The sequence below is a fragment of the Bombus pascuorum genome, chromosome 1 (genome assembly GCF_905332965.1).
Source record: "Bombus pascuorum chromosome 1, iyBomPasc1.1, whole genome shotgun sequence".
Classification (NCBI taxonomy): domain Eukaryota; kingdom Metazoa; phylum Arthropoda; class Insecta; order Hymenoptera; family Apidae; genus Bombus; species Bombus pascuorum.
In genome coordinates, this window is record NC_083488.1 from 2,112,179 (window position 1) to 2,140,112 (window position 27,934).

At 33.7% G+C, this 27,934-nt stretch overlaps 2 protein-coding genes across 3 annotated transcripts in view; one reads left to right on the forward strand and one right to left on the reverse strand.

Moving 5' to 3' along the window:
- The window catches only part of LOC132916121 (HIV Tat-specific factor 1 homolog), a 61,098-nt gene that overhangs the window by 944 nt on the left and 32,220 nt on the right, over window positions 1-27,934 (forward strand). For both annotated transcript variants that reach the window (XM_060975915.1, XM_060975914.1), the window contains exons 2-3: window positions 326-684; window positions 787-1,143. In XM_060975915.1, coding sequence (XP_060831898.1) covers window positions 388-684; window positions 787-1,143 — 654 coding nt within the window. In that variant the 5' untranslated portion in view covers window positions 326-387. The remainder of the gene's footprint in view (window positions 1-325; window positions 685-786; window positions 1,144-27,934) is intronic.
- Window positions 1,447-11,040, reverse strand: LOC132916127 (uncharacterized). The gene is made up of 5 exons (XM_060975930.1): window positions 10,677-11,040; window positions 4,410-4,685; window positions 3,971-4,207; window positions 3,538-3,736; window positions 1,447-3,142 (listed from the first exon to the last, which is right to left on the reverse strand). Exons 1-5 carry the CDS (start codon window positions 10,711-10,713, stop codon window positions 2,911-2,913), a joined length of 981 nt encoding a protein of 326 aa, XP_060831913.1. The 5' UTR covers window positions 10,714-11,040; the 3' UTR covers window positions 1,447-2,910.

Here is a 27,934-nt window from a genome sequence, read left to right on the forward strand (position 1 = left end):
AATCTTTATTTTAGTAAATTTAACTTTAACATTTTGTATAAATTTGTTTTGTTATTTTTATAATTTTTTGGTAATGATACTTTATGATAAATACAAGGCACGATAAGTTGAAAGGTTATGTTGAGTTTCTTAGCAATTACCAAATACAAAGTATTAGTACGTGATTTAAATCTCTATCAAATAAATGAATGTCGTTTATCAACGGGTTGCTATTATTTATTCATGCTATTTATATTAACACTTTGATAATTGCTAATAAATTTTACATGCAATTAAGATAGCATCATTATCATAATTAATATGTTTTTATAATTTTCTGTTATAGGTCTTAAATTTTATACTAAACTTTATTCGATTTTTCATAGAATGAAATATTATTAACATAAAATGGCTGATTGTAAAGATAACGAGAAGGCTGAAGATTCTATGAAACATTATAAATTCGATGGCCAATCTTATATATATAAAGATCCTACGACTAATGTTACATATAGATTCGACAGAGATAAGAATGAATGGATGGTAAAAGATACAGAAGAAACAAAGACGAAAGATTCTGATGATAATGAAGTTAAGACACAAGAAGGAGTATTTGGTTTTGAAAATGATACTCATACGTATACAGATCCTAATGACGGCAGCGTGTACTTTTGGGACAAGGAAAAAAATGCCTGGTTCCCAAAGGTGAGGTGTGTTTTTCATAAAAGATATTTCAATAAATTTTTTGTTATTTATATAGCCCATAATGCATTATCATTAAAATATTTTCAAATAATTGTTTTTCAGGTGGATGAAGATTTCATGGCAAGATATCAAATGAGTTATGGGTTTACAGATGCAAGTAAAGTAGAAACAAATACTGTGCAACAATCTCAAGTACAAACAAAGATCGATAAAGAGAAAAAGAAGATGGAAGCCAAAAGAAAAGCACAAGAGCCGCCAACCTGGTTCGAAGTGGATGAAGCCCATAATACTGCTATTTACGTGTCTGGCCTACCATTAGATATTACCATGGATGAACTCACAGAGCTTTTTAACAAATGTGGTCTCATAGCACGAGACGAAAAGGGAAAGGATAAGATCAAGTTATACAAGGATACAAATGGTCAACCAAAGGGTGATGCTCTCTGTATCTACATAAAGGTAAGTGATTATTTATTTGGTTTTTGTTGTCAGTTGTTATATAAATAATTTTATTGGATTTGGATTAATGATAATATTATTACTGATTAAATTCTTAAAAATAATTACTTTGCACAATTATGAAAATATTTATTTTAACAAAAAGTTAGTAAGATATATATCTACTACGAAATGTGTAGTATGTCGAATATTACGGAACTCTTTTTATAAAAGTATAAATTTTTTCTTAATTAATTATCTAAATTATCTAAAAAAAAGTTTATGTTTACTATCACACTTTAGGCTAAAAATTAAATTTCATAGTGATGATTTGACATAGAATCTTTATTGACGTAATGTACATCATGTTAAATGTAGAAGATATGTTTCAATAATTTGGGTATTTTGTAAACAAAACTTAATTCTTCACGACTTAATCGTGGAGTTTCAAGTATTATACAACTTAATGGCGAATGGGTTTTTTAATTTTGAAGTAACATCATACGAATGCAGATTAATATGTAAATAAGAATGTAATGTACGTAAATATAAATGTTTAAGTACATCACACAATATTTTTCGAATCACTTAGCTTATAATTAAACGTATAATCTTTTTTATCAACTTATAAATCCTGAAACGTTCCGGCCGTAAAAAGGTTTTATTCTATCGTACTTATATGTATATACAATATCATTAAATTAAAGCATAAAAAATAAAAGTCTTGGGAAATTTATATCGATATATACTGATAACATATACTAAATAATGCGTTCTAGATAAACATCAAATATTATATGCATACATATATTTTTCTGATATTTTTTGAGTAACATCGATATGCAGTCAGTGCATTATCCATTGGTAGTGATATACGTATGTTTGAAAATTTAGGTATAGTCAACATACAATTATCGATATTTAAGCAGTTTGACTATTTGTGATATATTATCTGCTGCTATGTTTGCACTATGGTTTTAAACATTTAGTTAATGCGAAAAATAAATCCATAGTTGGAAAGTGCTTTTTCGCGCTACAATAAATCGAAGGCATTCATCCAAGAAATATTTTAGAACTTGTTTCTTTCATTTTTTAATAAAGAATCATTTTTTAATAATGAAAAATAAATTAAAAAACCGTGAATAGATAATTTTTCTACAACGAGTCATTATTTTAATTAAAACAAATTTTTAAAAAGTACATTTGCAATTAGATAATTCTATCTTATATTTCATTGTAGTTTTGCATTTTATAATTTGTTTCTTCTTATAAATGCCTTCGAATGCCGTAATACTTAGCGACAAGCAAAAACTAACATTGCAAATATAGTTCGCTAATGGACGATCCGCGTTTCATGCAGATTAATTAAATAAAAAAATACAAAATGAAATCTAAACACACATCGTACGCGATACACGAACATTGAAGTTATTACTCTACCGATTCGAGGTAACGTTATTAACTAGACAAGTACATCTTCAAGAATCTAACGTCTATTTAGAAAGAGAGGAACATAAGAAGAGACTGTTTTGAGCCGAATAAATTATATCTCAGTCTATGCTCGACTTTAGTAGCGTCTAAATAACTTCATCATCCACAAATTCGAAACGAAATGAAACGAAAATTATAACTCTTTATTTGGCCGAATGAAAGCCTCGATTAATTAAATTTCTAACAAAATGTAGGATGGAAGAAAGTGTGAAACATAGATACAAAATGATCTTTTCGAAGAATAATGATCGATGATTAAAGCAACCAAATAAAGAGTTAAAATAAATAGCGCTTTGTTTATGGCTTTAAAATAACTTCTTCGCTCGCTAGGTTGTTCATTTTGCTAGGGATTTGTGGCAAAATGTTGTTTATGGCTGTTAGACTTTGTGGACCGTTACTGGGCGTATCAGATGCGACGAATGCACTGTATTCTCGTCCTTGAGGCAAGATCTGTGCCACTTGTGGGTAATTCAGTTGAGTCCTGTTCGAGTGATGTCGCATTCTTGTTCTCGGGTACAATCCTTTAACGCTGCAATTAGAATTTTAGTTCAAAAGTAAGAATGTAATATTATGCTACAATATGGTTACAATACATTAATATCTTATTTAGGAATCTTTAATTTTGAACTTAAAAGAGTTTATTGCGAAAGTAGATAAGTTTTTCAAATGTGGAATTATGTGGGGCAGATATTAAATACCACAAGCTTTGATATATGCATAAAAATACCGATATATACATTTAATAAAATGTTAATTCTATGAAAATACATAGCGTTAACATATTTTATGAATTTTGCTATGAATTTTCCGGACAACGTAACGGTCCTTAAGAGAAATCACATGTCTTCTATGTACAAAATAGTATACTATTGGCAAACAGTATATTTCACAACTTACTATTACTTTATAGGTAAAACAACTTACCTAGGTGGCCTTGAACCTACATTCACACCATGTGCCCAATCTGAATATTGTTCCGCGTGCTTCTTCCCCCATCCACTTCGTTTTTTATTCTGTCTGTTTGATTTCTTCTGTTCTTTCGAGTACTTCTTACTCTTCTTTCGAGGTTTCAATCTTTGGTTTTGCGGTGCGTAGGGATCTATCGTTTTTTTACGTCTTCTAACTATAATTTAAACAAAGTATCTAATTATAAATATCTACTTAATCACTAAAAGGTTCAACAATCGTATGATTCTTGTATGTATAAATTTTGTTAGTTTCGAGATGAATGTTCATTGCGAATATTGTCCAATGATCCTTTTAATTTTAATAAAGATGTTTATCGTTATATATAGATAGAATGATGCTTTAAGTAGTATTTGAGTTAGAAACGAGCGTCAAGGAAGTAGAATGTTACCTATACGTCCAGCTGGTACTTCGCACACGTAGTGTTTTCGTTCGACGCAACTTCGTGGGCTCCATTTATACCTTAACGTGGGATCGATCGTGATGCAGTGCCATGCATATTGTTGTTTAGAGTGGTTAGATTGAGGTAAACCAAAATTTTGGAACACCACTTTCTCCCCGGTCACTCCCCATTCCCAAGCCATTTGCTGCCAATTGTATATTCCACCGATCCATCTCTCTAATTTCGCTGGGACATAATATTACAACCAGTTTAGATATTTTGAAATTTTAACCGATTTCATCCAAATTTAAGATTATATATTTTGTATTTTTTTATGATTGTAAATATAAGATCGTATAATACGAGTGGTTTGAAAAGTATTTATTAGGTAATACGTCTTTTCTATTTTTATTATTAAATATCGTATTGTAAGACGAGTTTTACTTACTGAATTGATCGCTCGACAAGTATTTCCTTAGCATTCGATCTTTACCATTTCTATCGAGAATCGCTAGAGTAGCGTTTCTATCTTTGCAGTGAAAATAGGCCTCTCTCCAAGGTGCCGTACCTCCGCTTAAGTAATAGCAATATCTTTTCAATCGGAAGAATCCTATAGGGCACATGTACCGCCTTATGATCTCATTTTGTCGACCGACTCTGAGCCTGTTCGTGGCTACTGGATTGATACTGTTATTGTACGGCTGTGCCACTACTGCTGATATGCCTGTAAAAAAATGAAGTCGTAAAGAATAATTAGCTAGCCTTCGTTATCTTATCTCATTTATCATATTCTCTTTAACACGGAAGAAAAAAGAAATCATTTTCAAACATTTGAATAATATTCTCGTAATTTTATCTTTTCTCGTATCATCTGTAGCTGAGAATTTCGCATATTCCGTAGAATCGCAATGGCATATTCTATCTCGAGAATATTTCTCGTTCAAGGAAATCCTTGGGGACGACACAACAGTTCAACAGTTTCGCCTACACACTGTTCACATAAATTTCTCTCTCGGTGCATCTTCTTTGCATGTGACGAGTATTAAACGAATGCCTTACATTTATGTACGCTTTATCCGTCGGTAAAAATTGATATCCATGGTTTTAATGTAGGTAGGAATGTGCGATAGCAAATTCATTACGTCATGCGATTGCATGCTGTAATATGCAGCTGGACTAAGTAGTTCAGTGTTACGGTCGTTCTTTTCCCCGTGCAATAATTTCTTTCGTCTCTCGTAGCTCTGCCCTTTTATGGAAACAATCGCAGAAAATCGAATAAAATGTCAGACGCAGTTTAGTCGCGAATCCTTAATACCTATCTCTTGTCCTTGAGCGTAATTTAACGATTATGTAAACCGTACCTGTTTTACGGATGAATAGATACAAATATACAGATGGAGTTATATACGTTACATGGATGAAAATAATTTAGCGATCGTGACGTTCTAAAAGGACATGACCGGTCATAAAATTGAGATTTGTTACACGAAGAAGGTGGTAACGATTGCTGTATAATGATGTCCTCGTTTATACAGATACCGATTAGGAAATTGTTCTAAAAATCCATTTTTCCAATCTTAATTTTAAGCTTGTTTTTAAGCCTGTTCTTTCCTTCAATTATAAGACGAAGCATGTCGAAGGATGTCGATATACGTATGGTACGATAATTGCAAAAGACTATTTGTATTGCTGTTTGATAGCAAAAACGCGGAGGAGCTTATTTGTCGGTGGTTTAGATATAGCTAATTACCGTGTGAAATTGAATACATGTGCCATAACGACTGCTACAGCTAAAAAGGTTAATAGTCTTTGGTATTTATTAATAGCTATATGACAATCTATCTTAAGAGACATATATGACATTGTAATTTACACCGATGATAGACGTAAGTTGATTACGACCGAATTCCGTAGGGAATGTGTTAATCTCACTGCGTTCTTTGTAACATCTTCCACCGAATTATATTTTTTAATCATTAGAAAATTTCTCGAATTTGAGATAAATAAAAAAGATTTGTTATTTATATGCGTAAGTTTTCGTTTCAATTTTTAGTTAAAGATTCATTCTACGTTAAAGATGTTTATAACGATAACTTTTCATAGAAGAAAATAGCCATTATATGTACTTTAAAGATGCAAGTTTGAAAGTTTTCTTCTAAAGGTTCTTACGCCGTCCGTGCTCAAGTATCAAACATGAGTTAAACTTCCGTGTATTGCTAAGTATTCCTAACCTAGTTGGATGCGTTTGATGTTGTCCGGCCTGCGAAGTGTGAATGATATCATCCGAGAAAATTATGCGATGCATTGCTATTACGTCCATACATGGGAATTATTAGGGTAGAAATGCGAAGTGCCAATTACACTGTACATCTTCCTCTTTGGTTTATTATCATGGAAGAACTGCGGGAGTACATTAACACGACGAAATAGGTTACTGGTTGATCGAGTTGTTTTCATGGATTCAAACTGCAGCACTCTAATTAAATAATGCACCAGCTTGTTCTCTGTTGTTCTCGTAGAATTCTTCCGCGGTTTACGACCATTGAAAAAATTCTACTATGGACAGTTTTATTCTTTTTTGAAATTATTCCTTTCACGTCTGACTGTAACGTAGCATTTTATAGATGTTTCGTTTCCGTGAGTACCTATAATGATACCAGTTTGTATAAAAATTTGCGATCTACCAATCGTTTAGAATTTTTTTCAAGTTGCAACGTCACGTTATTTATTTTCTAAGTAATAGGTAATATTACCCTTACACGTATCATATTTCCAATCACCTTCGATAATGTATCGCAATTTCTGTAACTTCTAATTCTGTAGGAATAACATATTCAACTATAAATTATCATTTTAGGGAACGTTTGTAGGAACACGAATTATACGAGGAAAACTTTCCATCCGCTGAACACGTTTGGTTTGTCGAGCACATTTTGTTTGCTTGTTTCTCCGGCTGGAAACCATAAACGACAAACAGCCGCGGTAATGTTGGAGCTTTATCTTTTCACGTATTCATTCGCAATTGCATCGGATGTAGCTTCACCGATATTTCTGTATACCCAGGACACGCATTGAATGTAAATCCGCCTTTCAGCAGATATTGCCAACAACTTTTCGTTTTGTCCGGGTCGTATTATGACAAATTAATGGTCGATGAAATCGAAACGAACGTTTGTATCTTCTTAGTCATACGTTTCTGATTGATAGCAAATTTCGAGTTTTTAAGATTCCATTCCTCTACCAATTAGATATCATTCATTTTTATACTTAAGTGTTGAAGAAGAAAGAGATTTGTTCAGGATTTAACTCGATGTCAAAGCAATCTGAATGGAACTCGATTGAAATTTGGAAGTTTTATGGACGTGAATGAATCTTTCACGTGTAAAATCCTTGTTAACTCGACATTTCCAATGTAACGATTACAAATATTTGAGAGGAACAGCTACCAAGGCTCATAATCTTGTCGAGGTATGCGATGACGTAATGGACTATAAAAGTGGCTGCTTTTGTTAAGGTTTCCAATATTTCCGTTTCTTGTATCTGATTAATTATTCAAGGACGAGATCATCTGATTAGTTTGAATAGCGAGTAAATTATTCGACTAATTGTTCATATTTAATCCCTAAATCCGTGAAAGAGATCATACATACGATAAAAACAATTCTCTGTTAATTGGAAAATTAAATTTAACTTTAATTACATACTTGGTCGTTGCAAAACGTGACGAAAATTAAAATCAAAACGTGAGGAAAACGAAAAGATGGTTATATTTGATCCTCGTACATGACTCGAAAAATTTACTAGGCTAACATTATCTTAAGCGAGTATTATCGAAATTATACAACCACATAGCACGTATATATGTCAGCTGTTTTATCTATTGTCAATATTCGCATATCAGCGGAGCCATGCGATGCAAACTTGCTTTAACCCAAATCGGTGACTGACTTTGAAAATGTGCTTGTACGTAAACGATCGATAGATATTGAGACTATATTTGTAGAAATTCGCCATTTGACAAGGTGTAATTAAATACTATACGCCGGACTTTGATATGATCGTGATGTGTCATGAACGTTGATAATTAATACGAACGTTTATAACAGTTATTCAGCCATAATTGCGTCTGAACTTTTAAATCAGCACGTCTATAAGCTGTATCTTTATCTCTGTAAGAATCATGTTCATCGATGCGTACGTTGTACTCATGGATAACACGTGTGCCCACAATTTTTACTTTCATTCACGGGTTACATCTAGCACAAGGCTAACTTTACATGTACTCTGCGTAATTGTTTCATATTGCCTGTATATTTTAGCTACAGCGGCCGATTTGTTTCACTACGGCCGATCAACAAGTGTCTCATGTATGTATCTCTTTGGCGAGTCTTCAAAATAACAGACGTTTAGATTAACTGGTGTAATTATAATTTAATAATCTAGTATCAATCATGTATATAATCTTTCTTTCGTGACATACTTTAGTAAAAAGACTATTTTTATGAAATATAACTGGGAATTGTATTCGTCATGTTTTAAATCATTACTAGTAAATGAGACGTATAATTATTATAATTTGCTAACACTGCATATAACTCACTTATGTAAGTATTTGTTTTGCATTAGGTTTTTTTCATTAAGCACAAAAATAAAAATAATTTTGTTACATGCTGTTGGAAGATCATAGCGAATATTGATGTTATTAATGATAAAATTTATACTTATTTTATCACTGCTATTAATTCGTTAATCTCGGACAGATATCTCCTATAATAACCACGTTCGTGAATTTAATCCGTTCAAAGTTGATTTGATCCAAGGTAACTAGATCGAATAAAAGGTGATGAAAAACCGATACTTACGTAATCCATTATTCTGCAGTTTTGGCAGTGAACACTTTCTTATGGTTATTCTAGTTTTGCGACACATTTGCGGTGTGATTTAATACCGTTGTGTGTGGTCTTCTGACTAAAGATTCGCGTACTCCCTAACAAAAATAGATGGCCGATCTATTCACTTCGGGCATCTAGGTATTCAATAGTATATGTGGCCTTATTTTTATTAGCCCTACATTACCTTACATAACGATAAAGGACTTAATATTTTAGCTTCAACTATTCACCTTATTATTTACCTTACATCTTAAATATGAATATTACTATTTTCATTAAAGATTTAGAAGATAAATATAGATTGCATATTGAAACTTATTTTTAATATTTATCAATATAATATGTCGATTCTGTATCATTTAGAAAAGTTAAAGATTTCGTTTTGAAAAGATATTTAATTAAAATTTAATTTTCTTAATTTTATACATAGAAGTTAATTATTAATTATTATTATCATGTAGTTTAAAGCGAGAAAAAAATCTAATCACGAACGTGCATATTTGTCTACTCTCTTGTATTAAATGGTGCATCGTGACATTGATCGTATCATCGTTTCTTCTTTATTATTTCGAGTTCTTCGGATAACAGCAGGTAGGTAAGAAAGATAGAAATCTCGAGTAGCGTTATCGAGTCGCCTAGTTTCGCTTAAAGGCGCCATTAGTAATGAATTTTTTCGTACTAGCAAGTGCGTAACCAATCGATATTTGCATTTCGTAGATACATCCTTTTGCATTTAATGACTTGCATATTGCATCAGTTGAAGCTTGTAAATCGTTTTATTATAACGTTTCATTATGCTCGTATCAATGTTCGACGTTGGCAACGTTTCTACAGATTTTTTTCCTCCTTTCTTTATACGAGTTCTAAGGAGAAAATAATAGAAAATAGAAAAGAAGGAAATGTACTTTAAGGGAACGTCCCGTGTTATAAATTTTTAATCTTCCGTGGTGAAAGAAAAATAGGATGGACCGAACCGGCACTCGTTTCTCACCGTGCAGCGGAGTTGTTTCTATTCGTACGTGTCAACAAAATTCTTGAGGCGAATGATCTAAGTTATAAATAAATGGCTAGCTTCTACAATAGTGAATGGAGTTATTTACAATGTTTTCGTTATTCTCTATTTTCGAAATCTTTCTCAAGATGCGCTCCTTCTTTCTTTCTCGATTCAATATATCGGTCCTATATGAATTTTTAATTTAATTTATAGTGGTATTTGAGCGTTATATGTTTTTATTGCTTCATTTTTTATTCTTATCCCATTAAACGAAGTTTTATTTTATTTTATTTATTTCAATGCTAAAGGTGAATGTGCCGTTTTAATGAAATTTTTTCGATAGATGTCTTAAACAGTATCGACATATATAATTATCATGTTCGTTTTATCCAGCCATCTCTTTTATGTTTATACTAGCTCTATAAACACAGAGGAACTTTTCTTTGGTATTTCACTTTACCCTGCAATTTGATAATTAACTCTCTTCCTCTCATGGTTTGTTCTCTAAAGCTTTCCTCAAAGGATTCAGTCCTAGAAAGCTTTCACGACGACAACTCGTAAACGTACTCCGTAAATTTATTTCTAAGAGAAAAGCCCGCGTGTGTGCGTAAGTTTTTTGATAAAAGTTCACGCTTTTCACTCATAAGCAATGTTGAGATAGACATTTCTACCGAAAAGAAATACAATTGAAATTAAACCGAACGTGAAAAAAATGTATTCGTTGCCTCGTCAATCTTTTTATCCATTTAGTCTCCTTTCACTTGATATTTCTCGCGTAAATCACAGGCGTTGAATTAAAATCGGTCGATTCATTGGCGAAACTCATTACCTGCGGCACAAAGAACCAGAAGCAAACACCTCCGCATGGTTTCCACCTGCTCTGTCGTTGATTTATTCGCCGAATTCGTCGATGAACAAGCAAAACGGTGCAAACAGAATCGTCCTCATCCTCGTTCACAAGTTACACATTGATTCACTCATCAAGATCCATTTGATATCTTTGTCAATTCGAACGAAATTTTCATAAAAATTCACGATCTAAACGATTCTCGATCACGATAATTTAAATTCTTTTTTCTGTGTTGGCGCGTTCTCGATTTCTCTATGTCTGAGACACTGATCAGAAGCGGACGAACACACGGGGAGAAGCTTTCACGGTGGAAGTTCGCGAGCGACTGAAGCCGCCGCTTCCATTCCGCTCGACGTCAAGGTACGAGGCGAGCTTTCGATACGAACTCGCGCTTCCCCCGTGTGCCGCATACTTTCTCGATCTCCTGGCATTTTTCAGGCTCCTCTCCTGGCTAGTTGTACGTTCGTTTCGTTTCGTTCGTCAAACGCATCGGGTCCTCTATCCCCATAGCAATGATATTCGACACCTAAGGAATTTCTCTCGTATTCGACTCTTTAAAAATCGAACCACGCGCTCCTCCCTCTCTTTGCCATTCCATTGAGATTTATCTATCCTCGAACGATTTGGGAATGAGATCTGTGGCTTGAATGCGAGTGTGATATTTTGGTCTAGTTACAGCAACGTTCATAAGTATGGTCTATTTCTATTCAGTGGCTTAGTTAAAGCAGTGCCGCTTATCTTTTTAAGTAAACTACCCTTAAAATCAGAAATCTACAAATCTATAAATATAATACTTGAATATAATACTTAATATATATATTAATAAATAAATAAATATGTATAACGCTTCGTTTAGATAAGGAATGATTTTTCCCTGTTGCTATCATAATTTTTCCAAGTACTTTTCCCCTCATAAAGTAAATATGTTTCGGTGTTTTTTGGGTGATAAATTGGGATTTGAAGGATTAAAAAACTTTAATGTTGGTTCCTTGTAATAAATCTAATACGTGAACGCATTCGGGAATACGTGTAATGAATCGTGCTTTAAAGTTTCAGTCGAAAAGAAACGAATACGAGGGATCGGGAATTATTTACGACTTTGTTAGACATTTTCCTGATCGCGTAAAAAGATTTAAGCGAGGAAGAAAAATTACTTCCATCAGAATATTTTGTTTCTCCGTTTTTTTATAATAAAGTCATCGGTATGTACGACGATTTATTTGTATTGTGTGTATATAATGAAACAATTACATTATAATATTATAGTTAATTGAATTTATGTAATTGAATTATAATTTAATTGTTATATCTAATCCGCGATTTCCTGGAAAATTTTCCAAAAACAAGTTTTGAAAAATTAATATTTAAATTAACTATTTAAATTGTACATCGATGAAGTTAATTATTCTTCTTAATTTTTAAATAGAGTTGCATACTCGTAATACTTTCATGAAAATATCACTAACAAGTATTGTGATCTGACATTGTTATCTCAGCCAATTTCTTTATCAGACTGCTAAAAAATGATTATCTTTTTAAAAGTTATTCGTCAAATTTCTCTTTATCAGTATGTAATCGCAAACACTGCAATATATCGTCAATCCACCGTTATATAGAATTAAATTAATAATACGATATACCATACAAGGAATAACAGAAAAACAAAACGATACATCATGGTTGTGCTTATTTTTTTATGCAAATGAACTCGTCAAGGGATGCACTGCCTTTTTCGAAGCGACGCGCGACGTGGTTAAAAAGAGATCGATCTGCACTGGACAGGGGCATTCCAACGCGTCGTCGTTTCTGGCGATTTTTCAGCTACGAGTTTCGGTTCGACGACTCGGACCCACGCTGATTCAAAGCCCGTGTGATAAAATCCGGAAAGAAGAAATATTCTGCTAGGAAGGATGAATTTAATCGAAATATATAAAAATTACATCACGGTATTTGGAATAAGGATTCGTATATACATCTTTTTTTACCTTTTTAATCTGTTTTTAACCCTTTAATATATTTGTTACTATCGACGTATCGATTACATTTATTTATAGAGTTATTTACCGGATTACGAAAGTGTATACGAAAGAGAAATTACGTCACGTACCGTACATGTATGAATACCATCGTCGAGTCATTAATATTCTCATGGAGTAAACGAACTGAACGGTAACAGCCGACAAAGTATCCATGTTTCTGAACCCCTCTCCTCTAATTGGGATGAAGAACAGTTTCTTTCGTACTCTCGTAGACCTCGCCGCTAAAACGTATCATCGGAAATTTGTCACACGTTTTCTGTCGAACAGACGTTGCTTTTCTTTGAAGATTCATATCTATAATTAGCGTATTGTTCCGTCTGAAAAATGAGGGAACGAGTTCCGATCATTTCTACTTCGTGTCTGAAAGGCGTGGTTCCTGCCTTTCTCTTCTTTTTTTATGCTGCAGCGTGTGAAAAATTCGAGGACTCTTCGCGAATACAATTTGAAACGTGACATACTTATATCCCAGCTAACAAAAGTTTGTTTCGTGCTTAAATTACAATGCGTTCAAATAATCATTTTCTTTGGCAACTTCATTTTATAATTCTATTTTTTTCTGTAATTCTGGCTCTCTTTAGTTATTGAGAATTTACGAACCGATTGGATTTGCTTGAATTTTATACTTTCATTTAAATTTATTCGATAGTAATGCAATGTAATATATGAGTAGTTTGGAAGTCACATTCGAAAATTCTATAAATTCAAAAATTGAGCAGAGATGATACGTTACAGATATCTTCCAAAATTTTTCTGTTTAAAGCATGCCAGTTATTTATAAAACTGCAACCTCACTGAAATATTTGTATTAATCAAATTGTACTTGTATTGCAAAATGTATTTAATTTACTATGTAATTATCTCTGTTATATCGATAGAAATTAGAACGAGTGAAATATCAAATGGTAGCGATATTAGTCACCGAAAACGTCCAAATAAGATAAAATACCAACGGAATTTAGTCTGACAGTAATCAATTTAAAGAGTAAATAGTAAATCAATTTCAGACTATACAATTCAGATTATACAATTTGATTGTATTTGCAAGATCTCTGACGTAATATCTCTCTACGAAAATTAATTCATCGTGTAAAACATGTAGATCTGAAATATATACGTATAAAAAAAGCTAATATCATTTTCATAGTAGGTTCAATCTCTTCTCCATTAGCGATAGTTTGGTAACTTCTTGGCATGCTTTCAACCAACTTTTCGGCTGAATGAAACAGCAGCTTTCATATTTTTCGAGCACCATCATTCTCGAAATTTATTCCTCGTTTATAATAAACCAAATATTTTCCACGAAACATAATGATCGACGACAGAAAAAGATACGAAACGAGTCCTTGGAGATTTTCTATCGTAGTCACAGAAACGAAATTCGATGAATCGACTGTAAAATATTACAACCGAGTTATTATCTTAACGCAACGTTGATGATTAAAGGGTTAAACATCTTCCACGAAACGTTTACATTTTACGATTCCTCGAAATCTTTCGCTCTTTTCGAATCCGAAAATATTGGGGCAGAGGATGAAGGTAGTATAAAATGAATAAGGGAATAAGGGCTACGGGACCAGTAGCTCGGTATCACGAGAAACTTGCGAGTTTAATCAGTTTTACGAAAGTGGTTGTTACGTAGGTTGGAATAAGAGAAGACTAGCTTCCAGAAAATTGGAATACGTGTTTAAGTTCTGAATACGGGGCGGCTATTGATCTTCTGAATTGCAAAATAAGGTAGGGTTTTAACTGATCGTTGTTCTGTTGAAAATAAAGGCGGTGTTTATTTTTGCGAGTGTACGTCAGCGAACGTGGAAAATAAATGAAGGAAGTGTAAACTTTGTTCGCGTTTTGTGCGGTAACTATTTATTTTCACTGTTTTTTTTTTTTCTAAATAAACGCAATGCGGTCCTAACGCTGATGAGATAAACGAATAAAATTTGCTACGATAAATATCGTGAAAAATATTGTGAAACATGTGAAAGAAGTATTATCTTAATTACTGAATTCATTCAGAGTGGTGTGAAATATTTTTAGTACCAATATTGAGATTGGAATCACAAAGAATGAATGAAATAGGAGGAATACGTAAGAATGGGAACCGTTGTCACGAGAAGCACGTGTTTTTAATTAGCTGTTTAAAGGAAACGATTACACAAGATAAATATAAAAAGATGTAAATCATGACACGCTTAACTCCCGTCTCCACGAGGACTCGTTATTCATCTTGTTCTTTACCTTCCGTTTCATCTGTGCAACTGCAGCGAGAAAAATCGCGTTCGCAAAATGTTTGAGCAAGTTCGTAACTTTAACCTATCTTTAAAAAAGATCACAAAAGGAACAGTTTAACGTGAATTAAGCTTCGACTGAGTTCCACAATTCCACAGATTTTAATCCTCTTAAATTTACAGGTCTGCCAATCTCGTATTTTTAATATATGTCTACAAAATTCCTTCATCGTGATGCTATTTGGTTTTTTTTCTTCTTTCTTGCTAACGAAACTACCGACAAACGAGAAAACATTTATGGTAACTGATTCATTTACGATGATGACTAGACATTCAAGGTCGCAGTTTATGGCAACTGGTAATTAAGAATACAATGAATGATGCTCAAAAGAGGACGACCAATTCACTAGCTACGTGCCAGCTTTTACTTAGCACCTATTTGTAGAATTATTTAGTATGCATCTTATCTCTAGATATTGATGGTACGCGAGTGTATAATTTTTAAACAAGCATAGAGCAACGATTATAATATTTTTCGCGCGTTTCTATATGTTTTCTTGGCGATTACACGCGCTTCAAACAGCGCCGTGTTAATTTCGTCAATGTACACGATAGTAATCGTTCCTCGTTGAGAAGCACGTTGTGAATTCGCAATTTCCGTGAAAGAAAATGTGCAGAATGTGGACTTTCCGGTAAACCGCTTTTTCGTGCCTCGCGGTTGGCAACAGCTGAGCAAATATCATTATCTTTATCGTTATTTTCTCGTCCTTGAATTTAACCACCACTTTGCGGCAAGTTGTCGGCTTTTTGCATTAACAAAAATGCGTTAAGAATAGCTACGTGCGGAAAGAGTTGAAAACATATGGCCCTTCTGTGACAAGTGTGTGTATGGTAAAGAAGATAGAATAATGACCCGATCTTGACTACCATTCTCTGATTGAAGAAATTAGTTAAAAGAACATTGTACATATGTTTGGAAAAAGAAAATGATAATAGAAAATTTGTATTATCAGTTAGTCCATTTACGATAAATCTAGATGAAGATGTTTTTAATTGCGTTTAGTCCCTCCGAGTTTTTTCTTCTTGTTATAGAATTATCGTAGAATATCATATCATATTTCTATTCTTTTACAAAACTTTCGTTGTTGTTCAGAATATTTATATCGAACTTATTATACGTTTGAAATATTTTAGTCGATCGAGATATTTGATATTTTTGCGCGAACATCGGTGATGAGTTTGTTGAAATTAAATCATCGGTTAGATACAAGATATTTAGGAAACTCTATTAATATTTGGTAATTACGATTATCAGTATACGAATCGTTTTGATCATTTGGTTTATTAAAATTCCATGCAGTTAAATATCAAATTCCAGTCGTTTAAATTTAAAGTACTTAAGAATTTCAAACATTTCGCTGCAATTGTAATTAAGCTACCTTTCATTCCATTTATGTGTAATGAAGCATGTGATGTACGCTCGATATTACCGTAATATTCTACAATTGTCAACTATAAATTACGCTCTGTTTACTTTATTTATTCAACTACCTTGTCCATCAATTACATACAAACTGTTTGATTGATATAATTAATGATCAACATTTAAAATTCCGTGGAATTTCATTTATTTGAACGTATTAAGTAATAGTTGATTGTAATAATAAACGTGATGAATAATTCAGTAATAGCAGTAATTTATGTAAAAAATTCAGCTTGTGGAACATTTTAAAGATTCCTGAAGCGTTGGTGGCTCTCGCAGTTGTTAATCATCGTTTGCATTCTGCTGAAATACTTGTTCGCGCCGTTTTTCGTTTCTAACTCTGGAAACCATCCAGGAGAAGGAAGGAGACGCAGGGTTAATTCGTATTTACTGTCACGTACCCGGCGTACCTTTATTATACTCGCGTCCTATCCTTGGTGCACGTATCCGACTCGCCTGACCGATTTTATCTTAATTACTTCGTTTCATCTCACTTCATTTTCGCTCCGATGCGACGTTTTGCTCGTTCTCTCGGTGCACTGCGTCTGTCGATTCGTTTCTCATTCTCCGCGTCTTATTGCAGCTCCGCGCCTTAACAGCCTTTAATTTTCTCTTAATTATTGGAATTACAATAGCCAGTGACAGATTCACGATGTTTCTTTCGATACCAATGATTTATTGCTCTCTGTCTTTGTTTATCTTTCTGTTCTCGCGGAATAACGAGCTCGTTTCGCTTTCCCGAACTGCAATTGTTCGTCGAATTAGACGCATCACGATCTGCCACTCCGTAGTTCTTGAAGCGTGAAGAAATCGACGCTTCAGAGGCAAATAGGATGACTCTGTTCAATATAATTTCATTTGTTGCTAGTGTTATCGTTTACATATATGTATCTAAATATATCGCAGCAGGCGTGTTTCTCGCTCAAACGTTTGCAAATGAACACGAAAGGCTTGATTTGTATTTCGTTTGACCAGTTTTTTTGTTACATTGTACAGGCTACGTGATTTATGAATGCAGTAGGTGTAACGTCGGTTTTATTTAGTACTACGCTATTTTTCACTGGTAGCTAAGCTGACAAGCTACGTATGTTCGGACGTCGCGAAGAAAGTAGAACAACGTCTGTGAAATATTATCGGAACTGTGTCTTTCGGTTTTCGTACTCCGAGTATGTTTCGCGTGGAAAAACTTTAATTGTTACAGGACTAACAACAGCAGTGACGTCGATGTATTAAAACGTTTCTTTTCTCTAAAAAATTTCATGAAATAAAGATTATGTGTAAAAGAAATCTGAGCAGCATTTAGGCACAAATGGTTTCTTCAGGGCAAAAGTAATATTGTGCATTGGTACAGTAAAAAGCAAAAGCGATAAAAAAGAAAAAAGAAAACGTATCACATATATACATATCACGATCAAATGCAATGTATAATAACTAGAAAACAAATTCGATACAGAATCTTGTCGAGAATAGTTCACTAGTGTTGGACGACCAGTCTTGTTACGAGATAAAATCCGGTGATAGATTACTCTTTGGAAAGAGTAAATTTCCGCAATGACTTCGTTAACGGAGGAATTGTCCTCGTAATTTCTGGAACAGGTTGTCTGAAAGCGTTTTCCCGAGCATGGAAGAGTAACGGTTTCGACGACGTTCCGGATTCCCTTGATATCAATTCGAACATCGAACAGATGCGGCTATCAAATAAACGTCCAATTGGCACGTAGCCATTCCTTGCAGTCATGATATTTTCGAAGTGGGTTTATACCCTTAAGTTTAGTCTATGTTTGTTCGGAGAAATAAGCATGCACATTGATACGTAGCTTCGTTTTGTTGCGCTTTATTTAAATTCGCTTCGTATGGAAATTAAATTCTATTTGCCGCTGGAAGAGAAGGTTGCATTGCATTCTGTACCTTAAAGCGTAACAAATCATCGTACTTTTGCCTACAACGATTTTATTTTAAATTTTAAACTTTCACGATGATCGTATGACACATTTGTAGTCCGGGTTTCGATTATATTTTTGATAATATGTTGCGCTATGTTCTCACGTTCAATTAAAAAAAAAAAGAGAGAGAGGAAAACGAGAAAGCAGTGGAATAGTATGATAAAAACTCTTGTCAACAGGATTTCCACATTAAATACTTTTAGCGAAACTCATATGTTAGAAGTGTGTTGCATCATGATTTAAGCATGAGTAAAATTCATTTGTATATTTGCGATGCAGCAAGCTACCGATCGTCAAAAGCGGATACGACAAGCATTTGTAATAAATATCTTTGTTACGATGGTATAATAATATCGATTTGGTTGGAACAGAACGAATTGGTCTGCTGAACGTTTCCATATATGTACATACGTGTAACGTTTTCTACCCCACAAACCCGCTTATAGAAAATCCTAAAGCTGTTTTAACTGAATTTATTTGGGAAAAGTGTTTGACGAGTGAGAGAGAAAAAGAAAGAGACTTCGGAGCCACGATACGATTTTCAACGAGTTTTAAGTTGATTTTTATTTTTTCTTCTCTTCCTCTTCTTTTTCTCTCTTTTTTTTTTTTTTTGTCGAACATAGGAAGCCTGGTTGTCGAAGCAAAGTTAGAAGAGTTCGTCTCGTTATTCTCGATGGATGGAGAGAGAAAAAAGATTGCTTTTAACAAGCATGTCAAAGCGATCTCTATACATAGCCAAGGAACGTTCAAGTGTTCGAGTTTCAAAGGGTGTTTCGGGCGCGTTTAATCATCAAAAATCATCGCGTGTTCGATCACCTCGCTCGATCAAGCCGTTTTGTAAAACTAAACCCTGTGCCAACGGAGTTGAAATCGTGAAATACTCAGTTTTTTTTTTTTTTTCAAAGAAACCTTTCGCGCTCCATTTCGCCATACTGAATCGTTCGTAAATGGCACGATGACGCACAAAGGGCGTCGTCGTAATTGACTTAACGCAATTTCATCACCTCGATATCGGGAGACGCCATTCATTTTGATTTAAAGCATCATCGAAAAGTAAAAATGTACTAAAAAATTACGAAATTTGTCTTGTTCTATGAAGTTTTGTATAGAATTTATTTCAAATAATCTAGAAGCAGATTTATTTTAAAGAAAATCAATTTATTTATAAAAAAACGAAAATCAAAAAGCGTGAAATCTTCAGAAGCTTTTTTCATCATGATCAAATATAGTTCGAAACTTATTACAGCTTTGTTGGCATGCGGGTGTTGAAAGTAATTTTCGAAAAGCCTATTGTCTAGTTTTCTTCTTTTTTCCTCTTAGTTTATGTACTCATTGTTATTATTTCTGTTCTAGTTTGATGCTCGTTAAAAGTTTATAGTAGATAGAAAGTATAAAATTAAAAATGCAAAAATCTGAATTGTAATGTTGAGTTAGTTATCGCAGTGGTTTCAGTTTTTTCCAAAAACTTGTTAAACGAGTTACATGGAGCAAAAGTATGTATTGTCTTTTTTCATTCCTTTTTTCAGTTTCTAAAAATTGTATGGAAAATTTTGATGCTGTCATTGAAAGAATGTTGCAACGTTGAAACAAAACCGCGATTCTATTGTTAGAACGAAGAAGAAAGAAAGTGAAAATAAAAACTATATTCGCTATAGTTATATTTAGCTAAACTTAATTCGATTAAATCTTTTCTTAGAAGGAATTAATTTCGTAATTACTTAAAATAACGAAAGAATATAATCAATTAAAAAGTACACTATTTACTAATTGTGTATCGATTTACTAAAATTTCCAGCCGAAGTTGACCAACTGATTTTGGAAAATCAATTGATTTTCTTTTTGTACATAGTATTAGGGAGTTTGTTAATTACGGTATTATTATAGTTTTTAGGCGAAGATGGTAGCTTACTGCATTATTATAACTTTAAAGTTCATAGCTCTCATTATAGAAATTATAACTTGAAAGCAATTTACGTCGAACAAGTGTGTAAAACTAGATATAGTTTATATCTCGTTTGTAAGATGACGCGATAAACCTTTTGAACGACGATATAAAGTTCGAAACTTTTATACCATTTACTGAATATTTCAGAAATGTAAATATATTTTGTGCTATTTTATATCATTAAATTGTTCTTATCTTGCTTTCATATCTTTTTATTTTTGTTGCCAAGTTATAGTTATGCTCTGTGCCAAGTTATAGTTAAAATGAAACATTTTTACTACAAATAAAAAAGGGAATGGGGCTTTAAAAACTTGTCGCATTGTATATACATATACGTAAAAAAAAAAAGAAAATAAAGAAGGAAAAGGGAGAAACTGTATTTTTACCGCTAGCACGGGTTTATAAATATTTATAAAGTACCTTGATTTAAAAATCGAATTTACATTATCGATTGTACATCTTGCATAAAGAAAATTTGTGCTATTTTGTATCATAAAAACATGTAAAGCAATTGGCTGATTAACGATATCATTTATGTTTTAATCATTAGCTATGAAATTATTCGTTTTAATTTTTTCCTTTTTCCAAGTACCTACACGTGTTTTATGCTGATGTGTTACTGAGTTATTCAATTCAGAGAAAACGGGGTCGCGTAATATTTAGGTTAATAATGTAAAATGGAACGAGGTTTCCAAGTAGATAATGTAACGCGATCTGAACCCACTTTTTCTGCGTTGAATGCAACAAAATACGTGAATTTGAATTTTTCTTTTCTCCATAGTCGAACAAAATATCATTTACCTTTCTGCCACCCTTTTTATCATATCTCTGATTTTATGTTATCTTCATAAAGTTCCGCACTTCGCTTCAAAGCATTTGAGATTCATAATTTTCTATTCACCGAATAGACTGCACAGAAGCTTTATGCATCGTGTTCAAAAGTAATTTTTTCGGAAAAAGATACGTAACAGGAATGAGATACCCTATTCGAATTGCAAATCCAAGAAATAGCGGAATGGTATATGTTTGTATATTTTTGAACATTTCTAAGTATGCAATATTTTTTAAATATTTATCAGTAGATTCAATTCCACGAAACCAATCAACGCTCCAAAACCAATCAATGCTAGAAACAAAATCACGTTCTTTCGATTCTTCGAGGCAGTCACTCTGAAGATTAGAAGAGAAGCACGAAATGAGTCAAACCTATTTTTTAGAGGAAAGCAAGACTTACATTTTTAGACCTATCATACGTTTCGTTTCTAGTTATATCGTATTGAAATCCCATCAAGCAAATTATTTAGAAAGTGGAATTTCGTGTAGCCGTCAGTTATTTTTACGGAAAGGAATTTTACAATGTGCTCTCGATACAGTTGCTCGGTGTACAGCTCTCAGGCTCTTTCGCACAGTTAATCGTGAATAAATTCACGGGTGCTTTCCTGCATGACTCATAAGACACGCGAAGAATATACAAGTTTTCTCTTGACGGCGCGCCGCCTCGATTATTCAGATTTCAGATGTTGCATTACACCGTGGATATTGCATCGTTGGCTGTTTTCGCTGGTTCCTCGGCACGCTGTGTTTAATCAGTGCGGGGCGATCTGACCGAGGTCGCCGACGAATTCAGGGCAGACAAGAGCGAACGAGCAGTGAAATCGCGCGGTTTTACTGAATTTTTATCATCTCCGCGAGATTTCGACGTTGTTCCGCGTGATCGCAGATAAACGAGGCATCTCGCTGACGAAAATCCTTTTGTTGTTTTTTTGCCGCTTTTTCAAACCAGTTCAGCCGCTTTTTAATAACGTTCCCTCGAAGTTTCCTCTGATCGTCCTGTACGTTGAACGCTCGAAGAACGCGATAAATCTTCGAGTTTCGTCGAGTCTCGAAAGTTTTCGAAGAAACGAGCTTTGCTTCGACTTGAATTTTCCGCAACTTCTAACTGCGTCCGGTTATTTCAATTATTTAGACTTGGTGCGAGTTGTTTGATTTTGTCTCTTTTATCTGTTCTGTGTATTTAACAGATTCGAGAATGTTTTCATCGACTTTTTATTTGAACATTGCAAGGCAGATAAGTGGATGAAATATGATGGAACGTATCGTTGGACAAATTAGATATACGAAGACTCGGCTCGAATATGTATATTCTCTAATTTATTCTCTCCTACTCGTTTGGATTTATTAACTCGGTTGCATACTCGGTTTTGAAACGTCGTATTATATATCTTTGATATTTATAATTATTGCTGTTGCACAATATAAATTTCTGTTTCGAATTTATCTCAAAACCACGATAACATTCGTGCATGGAAATCGTAGAACTTAAAAAATACTGGTAGTTTATACTTTACAGTTGATTTTGCAGTATATTTTAGGTTAAAAATTGGTTAATATTTTACCATTATTTCATATTCTGCGGGACAATGCAGTTTCTCAGAATTATCTAGAATTAATAACTAATGGAATACTTGCATTTTGGATTGCTACGTACCATGGAGAGGAATTAGCGTTTCAAATTCGTGGCTTCGCAACTTGTAACTCAGTTTCAGCTTCAAGTCGTTGCAATACAATGCGTTGTTGTATCCTGTCGAAAATTATTCTGTATGCGCTTTGGCTGTCAAATTTTCATAACAAATTTCCGTTGCTGCCCTTTAATTACGTACTTGATCATAATCTCGTTATTACTCAAGTGATTGCTGCATATTATAAGATATTTTGTCAACAAATCTATTAAACTTTTATACGTTATATACATATGTACATATATATTACTTATTTTTCTATTCGACTGTTCTGTTGTCCAAACAAAATGCCTGCTGGTAACAAGTATTTCTTTATCAAAAAAGTGATTGCTGTATTTTCCGCAAGATCCATTATCCGATCATTTTGTACATCTAAGAGTCAACCCGCTGATCGTGCACGCTTGCACACGTCGTAAAACAATTCGTGAGAAGGAAAAGCGTGCTGGGGTTAATCGTCGGTGAACGAGCGTAGAGGAAGCGTGGTTTCGTCTGGGAAAGAGAGGAGGAGAACCGGTAGTCTTAGTCGTAGGTCGTAGACTGTAGACGAAGGGGGAGACAGCAACTCGATCTAGCGACGTTCCCGACCGGATACCTGAACGGATACGTTCTTCTTCGCCTATACGATCGATCTCTGGGTCGTTTTCCACGAAAGGAAACGCGATGAACGCATGTCGCGGAATGTTCTCGTTGCCAGCTAACATAGTAGCGCAGCTGAAACTGGAATTCGAGTATCAATAATTTACCGCATCGTATGTTCTTCGAGCAAAGCGAACAACCGCTGCGGAATTTCTTCGCGAATTAACGAGAACCGAGGAAAAATGTTAACTAGACACGCAGGTGTCAAGCGGAAGATCGACGCGAGGTTAACTGGTTCCGACGAGGAAAGGTGTCCTTTCGCGTTAGTAGTGTCATTTCCGGTTGAACGTGACGGAAATCCACGGTGTCTGTACCCGTGACGAAGGCGCAGAAATTCATTTCTTGCGAGAAAACAATCAATTTCCTGACGCAAAGCGTGGGTCGTGGACGAGTAGAGCGTTTAATTGTAATGCTAAATCATTGGATGAACATAACGTATTATACGTGGATGTTGGGTCCATGGTCTTAGGATAGGAAGTTTCATTAGACAGTCCTGTTTGTAACTTTGTTCCTAGAGTACTGGGATTTTAGCGTTTTATAAAGTTTGATGTTCGTTGTGAAGATGTCGAAGAATACAGTTATAAAAATTATTTAAATAACATTGTATTTATTATAGCGTTTACATACTAATTAATTAGAATCAAGTTTTTATCGTAAAACTGCTCATATGAAATATAGAATGTTGTTGCAATTAGGTGGTAGAGTTTATAATTTTACATTATATCGAAAACATCAATATTCACCAATATTCTGTGTTCAAAATATTCATAATATGCAGTGTTAAAATTGTCATTTAGGTGTAAATATATTCAATAATATTAAAATGTAAATACTGTAGTATATGATATGATAATGCATTTCTTGTTAAAATGTCGAGATTATTCCATTTTATTTCTTTAAAAACAATTTCGGAAGGAAAGAAATTACATTTGCACTAATGTAATAACTTTTAACTGGTTTATTCTAAAGTTAATTTCTAGAAGCAGTAAGAGATGTCCAAATTTTAAGCAAGCAATTTATTTACGAATGCCTTGTAAATTTCATAAGATATTTGAGAGGAAAATTACATTCGTGGAAGCAGATGTAATTTCAATTTTCAGTAAAATGTAAATGCTCGTTTCGTTTATTCGTCTTTCGTTCTGGACTCTTGGAAAATTTTATAATCGCATCGGAAAATTACTCGCGTTGCAAACTAAAATTTTCAAAGTGGATAGAATGACATAAATAATACGATAATATGTACACACGTTTTTATTGCAGCTTTAGAACTCAAGTTCCTGTCACACTGTACTACGCTATACATAGCGCTCAAAAGTAGCGAGAATTATCGCTAAAAATATATTTCCTGACCGAACGAACACACAAGACGTAATTTCAATTTATTTCATGCAAGACCTTCGCGTCATTCTCCCATACTTTACCACCATCTTTATCTTTCCTAAGCTCAACGGCTGCAAACAGGAATTTATATCGTCACCATTGCAATACTCTATTTTATTTAAGCATAAATCGAGAGAATTTAATCTCGTTCGAATAGCGGAATGCTCTTTCGTGGGGTACGCTATATACACTGTACTGTATGTTATTATACCAATGCAATGCCGGAAGAACGGAAGAATTTATGACGATTCGATGGTTCGGTTGTGTGACCCTGCAAACCTTATAACTCGTGTAACCTGCCTTTTCGTCCACGATCGTCTGGTAATTTAATCTTCGCTTTAAATTACGATGTTCCTGTTGCTACGATGTTAGTTCTCGTTCACGTAACGAGTGACTTCGTTCTAATAAGTGTAATCAGCCAGGTTTCTTGACGTCGAATGAGATTATCGGAGCAATGTTGATTTCTCGATCGAAAAAAAAAAAAAAAAAGAAGAAGGAAAAATATCGATCTGATCGTATCACGTCGGTTAAAAACGTTCCGTTGGAAACATTGCAAATTTTCATCAGTATCTACAAATATCGACGTAATTTAATCGTTAACATAATCAGGCGAAGGCGGAAGCAATGCTGTGTCGTAATTTTAAGTTCTTTTTTAAAGTAAGCGGTTTAATTCTCAATGGAATATTTAATGAGACATTTTATTTAATCATTGTTTTATTAAAATACGTATTTTAATGACCGACTGTGAACGTTTAATTAATACTTAATTTTATGGGTTACAGTGTTAGTAATTGGATTTAAACGGTCGTGTCGTAAAATTGTTTTTGCATAAATTGACTTAAATTGAAATTACATGAATTAGAGCGACGTACTATAGTGGGTTTTAATCTGTGTATAAATTTATGGTTAAATTAGTTATATTTGTATGAAATTTATCCTCGTCAAATTTATAGAGAAATGGAAACTTCTTCAACGTTTTTAAAATGTTAAACCAAGAACTATATCTTTAATTTTGATAAATTAGATAAGCTAGAACCTCGTTCAATAACTTAAACATAATCTTGCTTATGAGCATTTTGTTCGCATGACATTTTTTTAGCGAAGTAATATTCCGAGTTAGAAAGTTAGTTCAGCGTATACGAAATACAGGGAATTTCAAGAATTAAAGAATGCAACGTTGTCTCGGTGACTGGAGCTGCTATTGCGTTTTGAAAAAATTATGAGGACATATAAATTTTTGGCGAGCCGGTAGCTAGCTGCGAGCGTGTCGCATTAATTTCGTACGACTGCGCTGAAATTTAGTTACGCGCGATATATTCGTGGTTCGCGGCAAACCGCGAAATTGGATTCGAAGAAAAGACTGAACAATTTTTTCTTGCAAAGTAGTCCGTCATAATGCTCAAAAAGAGTGAACTTTTCTAATATAAAATGCGGGAAAATATGCCATTTTTTAAAAACCTGTAGGCCTTCGTTTATTAGAATGGATTATCGGAATATCGATTATTGGAAAATTTGAGGGTGGACCCGCGTGAAAAAGATTATATAACAAGGATAGAAACCGAAAGAAATTGTTACATTTTTATTCAGAAATTTTTGCTTCTGTTTAATATTAATATTTATAAGATAGGGTCGAACTCCATTTACCTACCATTTATGCGAACGAAATTTAAATTAATACCCGATTAAATACGCTTGAAATACAATTTGAATACTATTTATATTAAAATATGGAATGTACAAATTCATGCATAAAAGATTAGAATTTGTAATTAGAACGAGGACAAAGTGAAACGATAGCTACAAAAAGTTATTCAGTTCATTAAAACGCGTGCGACTAAATCGTAGAGATAATTGCAAGATATAAATTCGAAGCAAAACTTCGACTATTTCATCGGCCCAACGTAATTATACTGAAATTATATTACTGAAATTGAATCTAAATATTCTGTTGAAATTATTTTATTGATCTGAATAGATATATACGTATTTTAAATGTGAAGGGTAAAATTCATTGGTTACTCGATGAGTTTCCAGGTCAGTTTCGAAAGTGCATTAACATGAGATCATGTACATTGTGAATCTCTTTTTTTTTTTTGATTGGCAACTCTATTGGTATTATCGTATTACGATCGTGAGTCATCCTCGTGAAATTGTGATTGACTCATCCATTCATGGATAAGCATAATTTGTCAAATACAAATTCGAATGACGGAACGATCGGCTGCTTTAAATTCATTGTTTCCATTCGCTTGAGTCACGCATAGTCTCGGTGATACGTAATCCTATGAATGGCCGATGTTCTCACGAAATATTTATCCATGGAACTTTCACGGTTAGAGGACCGTTATATGTATATTAAAAGCGCTCACACGTTCCAAAGAATAATCTATCGAAGCGATAGGAATTATTAAGCTTCCTCATGGACACAAGTTCTCTAGAAAGTATTTGAACAATTTTATTTTAAAGTTGGAAACGTTTTTGGAAAACTGAAGGACAATCATATCTAACGATATAAATATCATATCGTAGCTAATTAAGCAAGAAGTTGAGATAAAAATTGGTTTCTTTGCTTTGAAAGGACAAGAATCACAGAGCTGTCCTATCAACGTGATGTACAGAATGCCACTGTTTTTCGTTATTTTTGAATTTTCCATCGCCCTGGTTACATAGCCTGATATTTTTCAACTTGCAATCAAAAAAAAAGTACTCAAAGGGATATGATAGCGTTTTCAGATACATAGATACTCGAGAGGGAAGTGAATCAGGCTGCTTCCACTCAAGCTACTCACGTGCAAACACTTGACTTATCAGCCGTTTCGCTTTAATAAGCTAATCGATTCGTATGTATAATTGCTAATGGATATCTTATCGCTGCTACGGTTATGTTTTCATATTTAATATAGGTTGCATACAATGTAATCTAAATGAATCTAGATCGCCATTACGTCTCTTTCCGTGATAGCTAACGGGATTGCGTATTGCGGTTATCGGTTTTCCAATGATAATAATACCGCGACCGAATATTTTCCTAATGATTATTCGCTACGATTTTACTATACGATGTTTT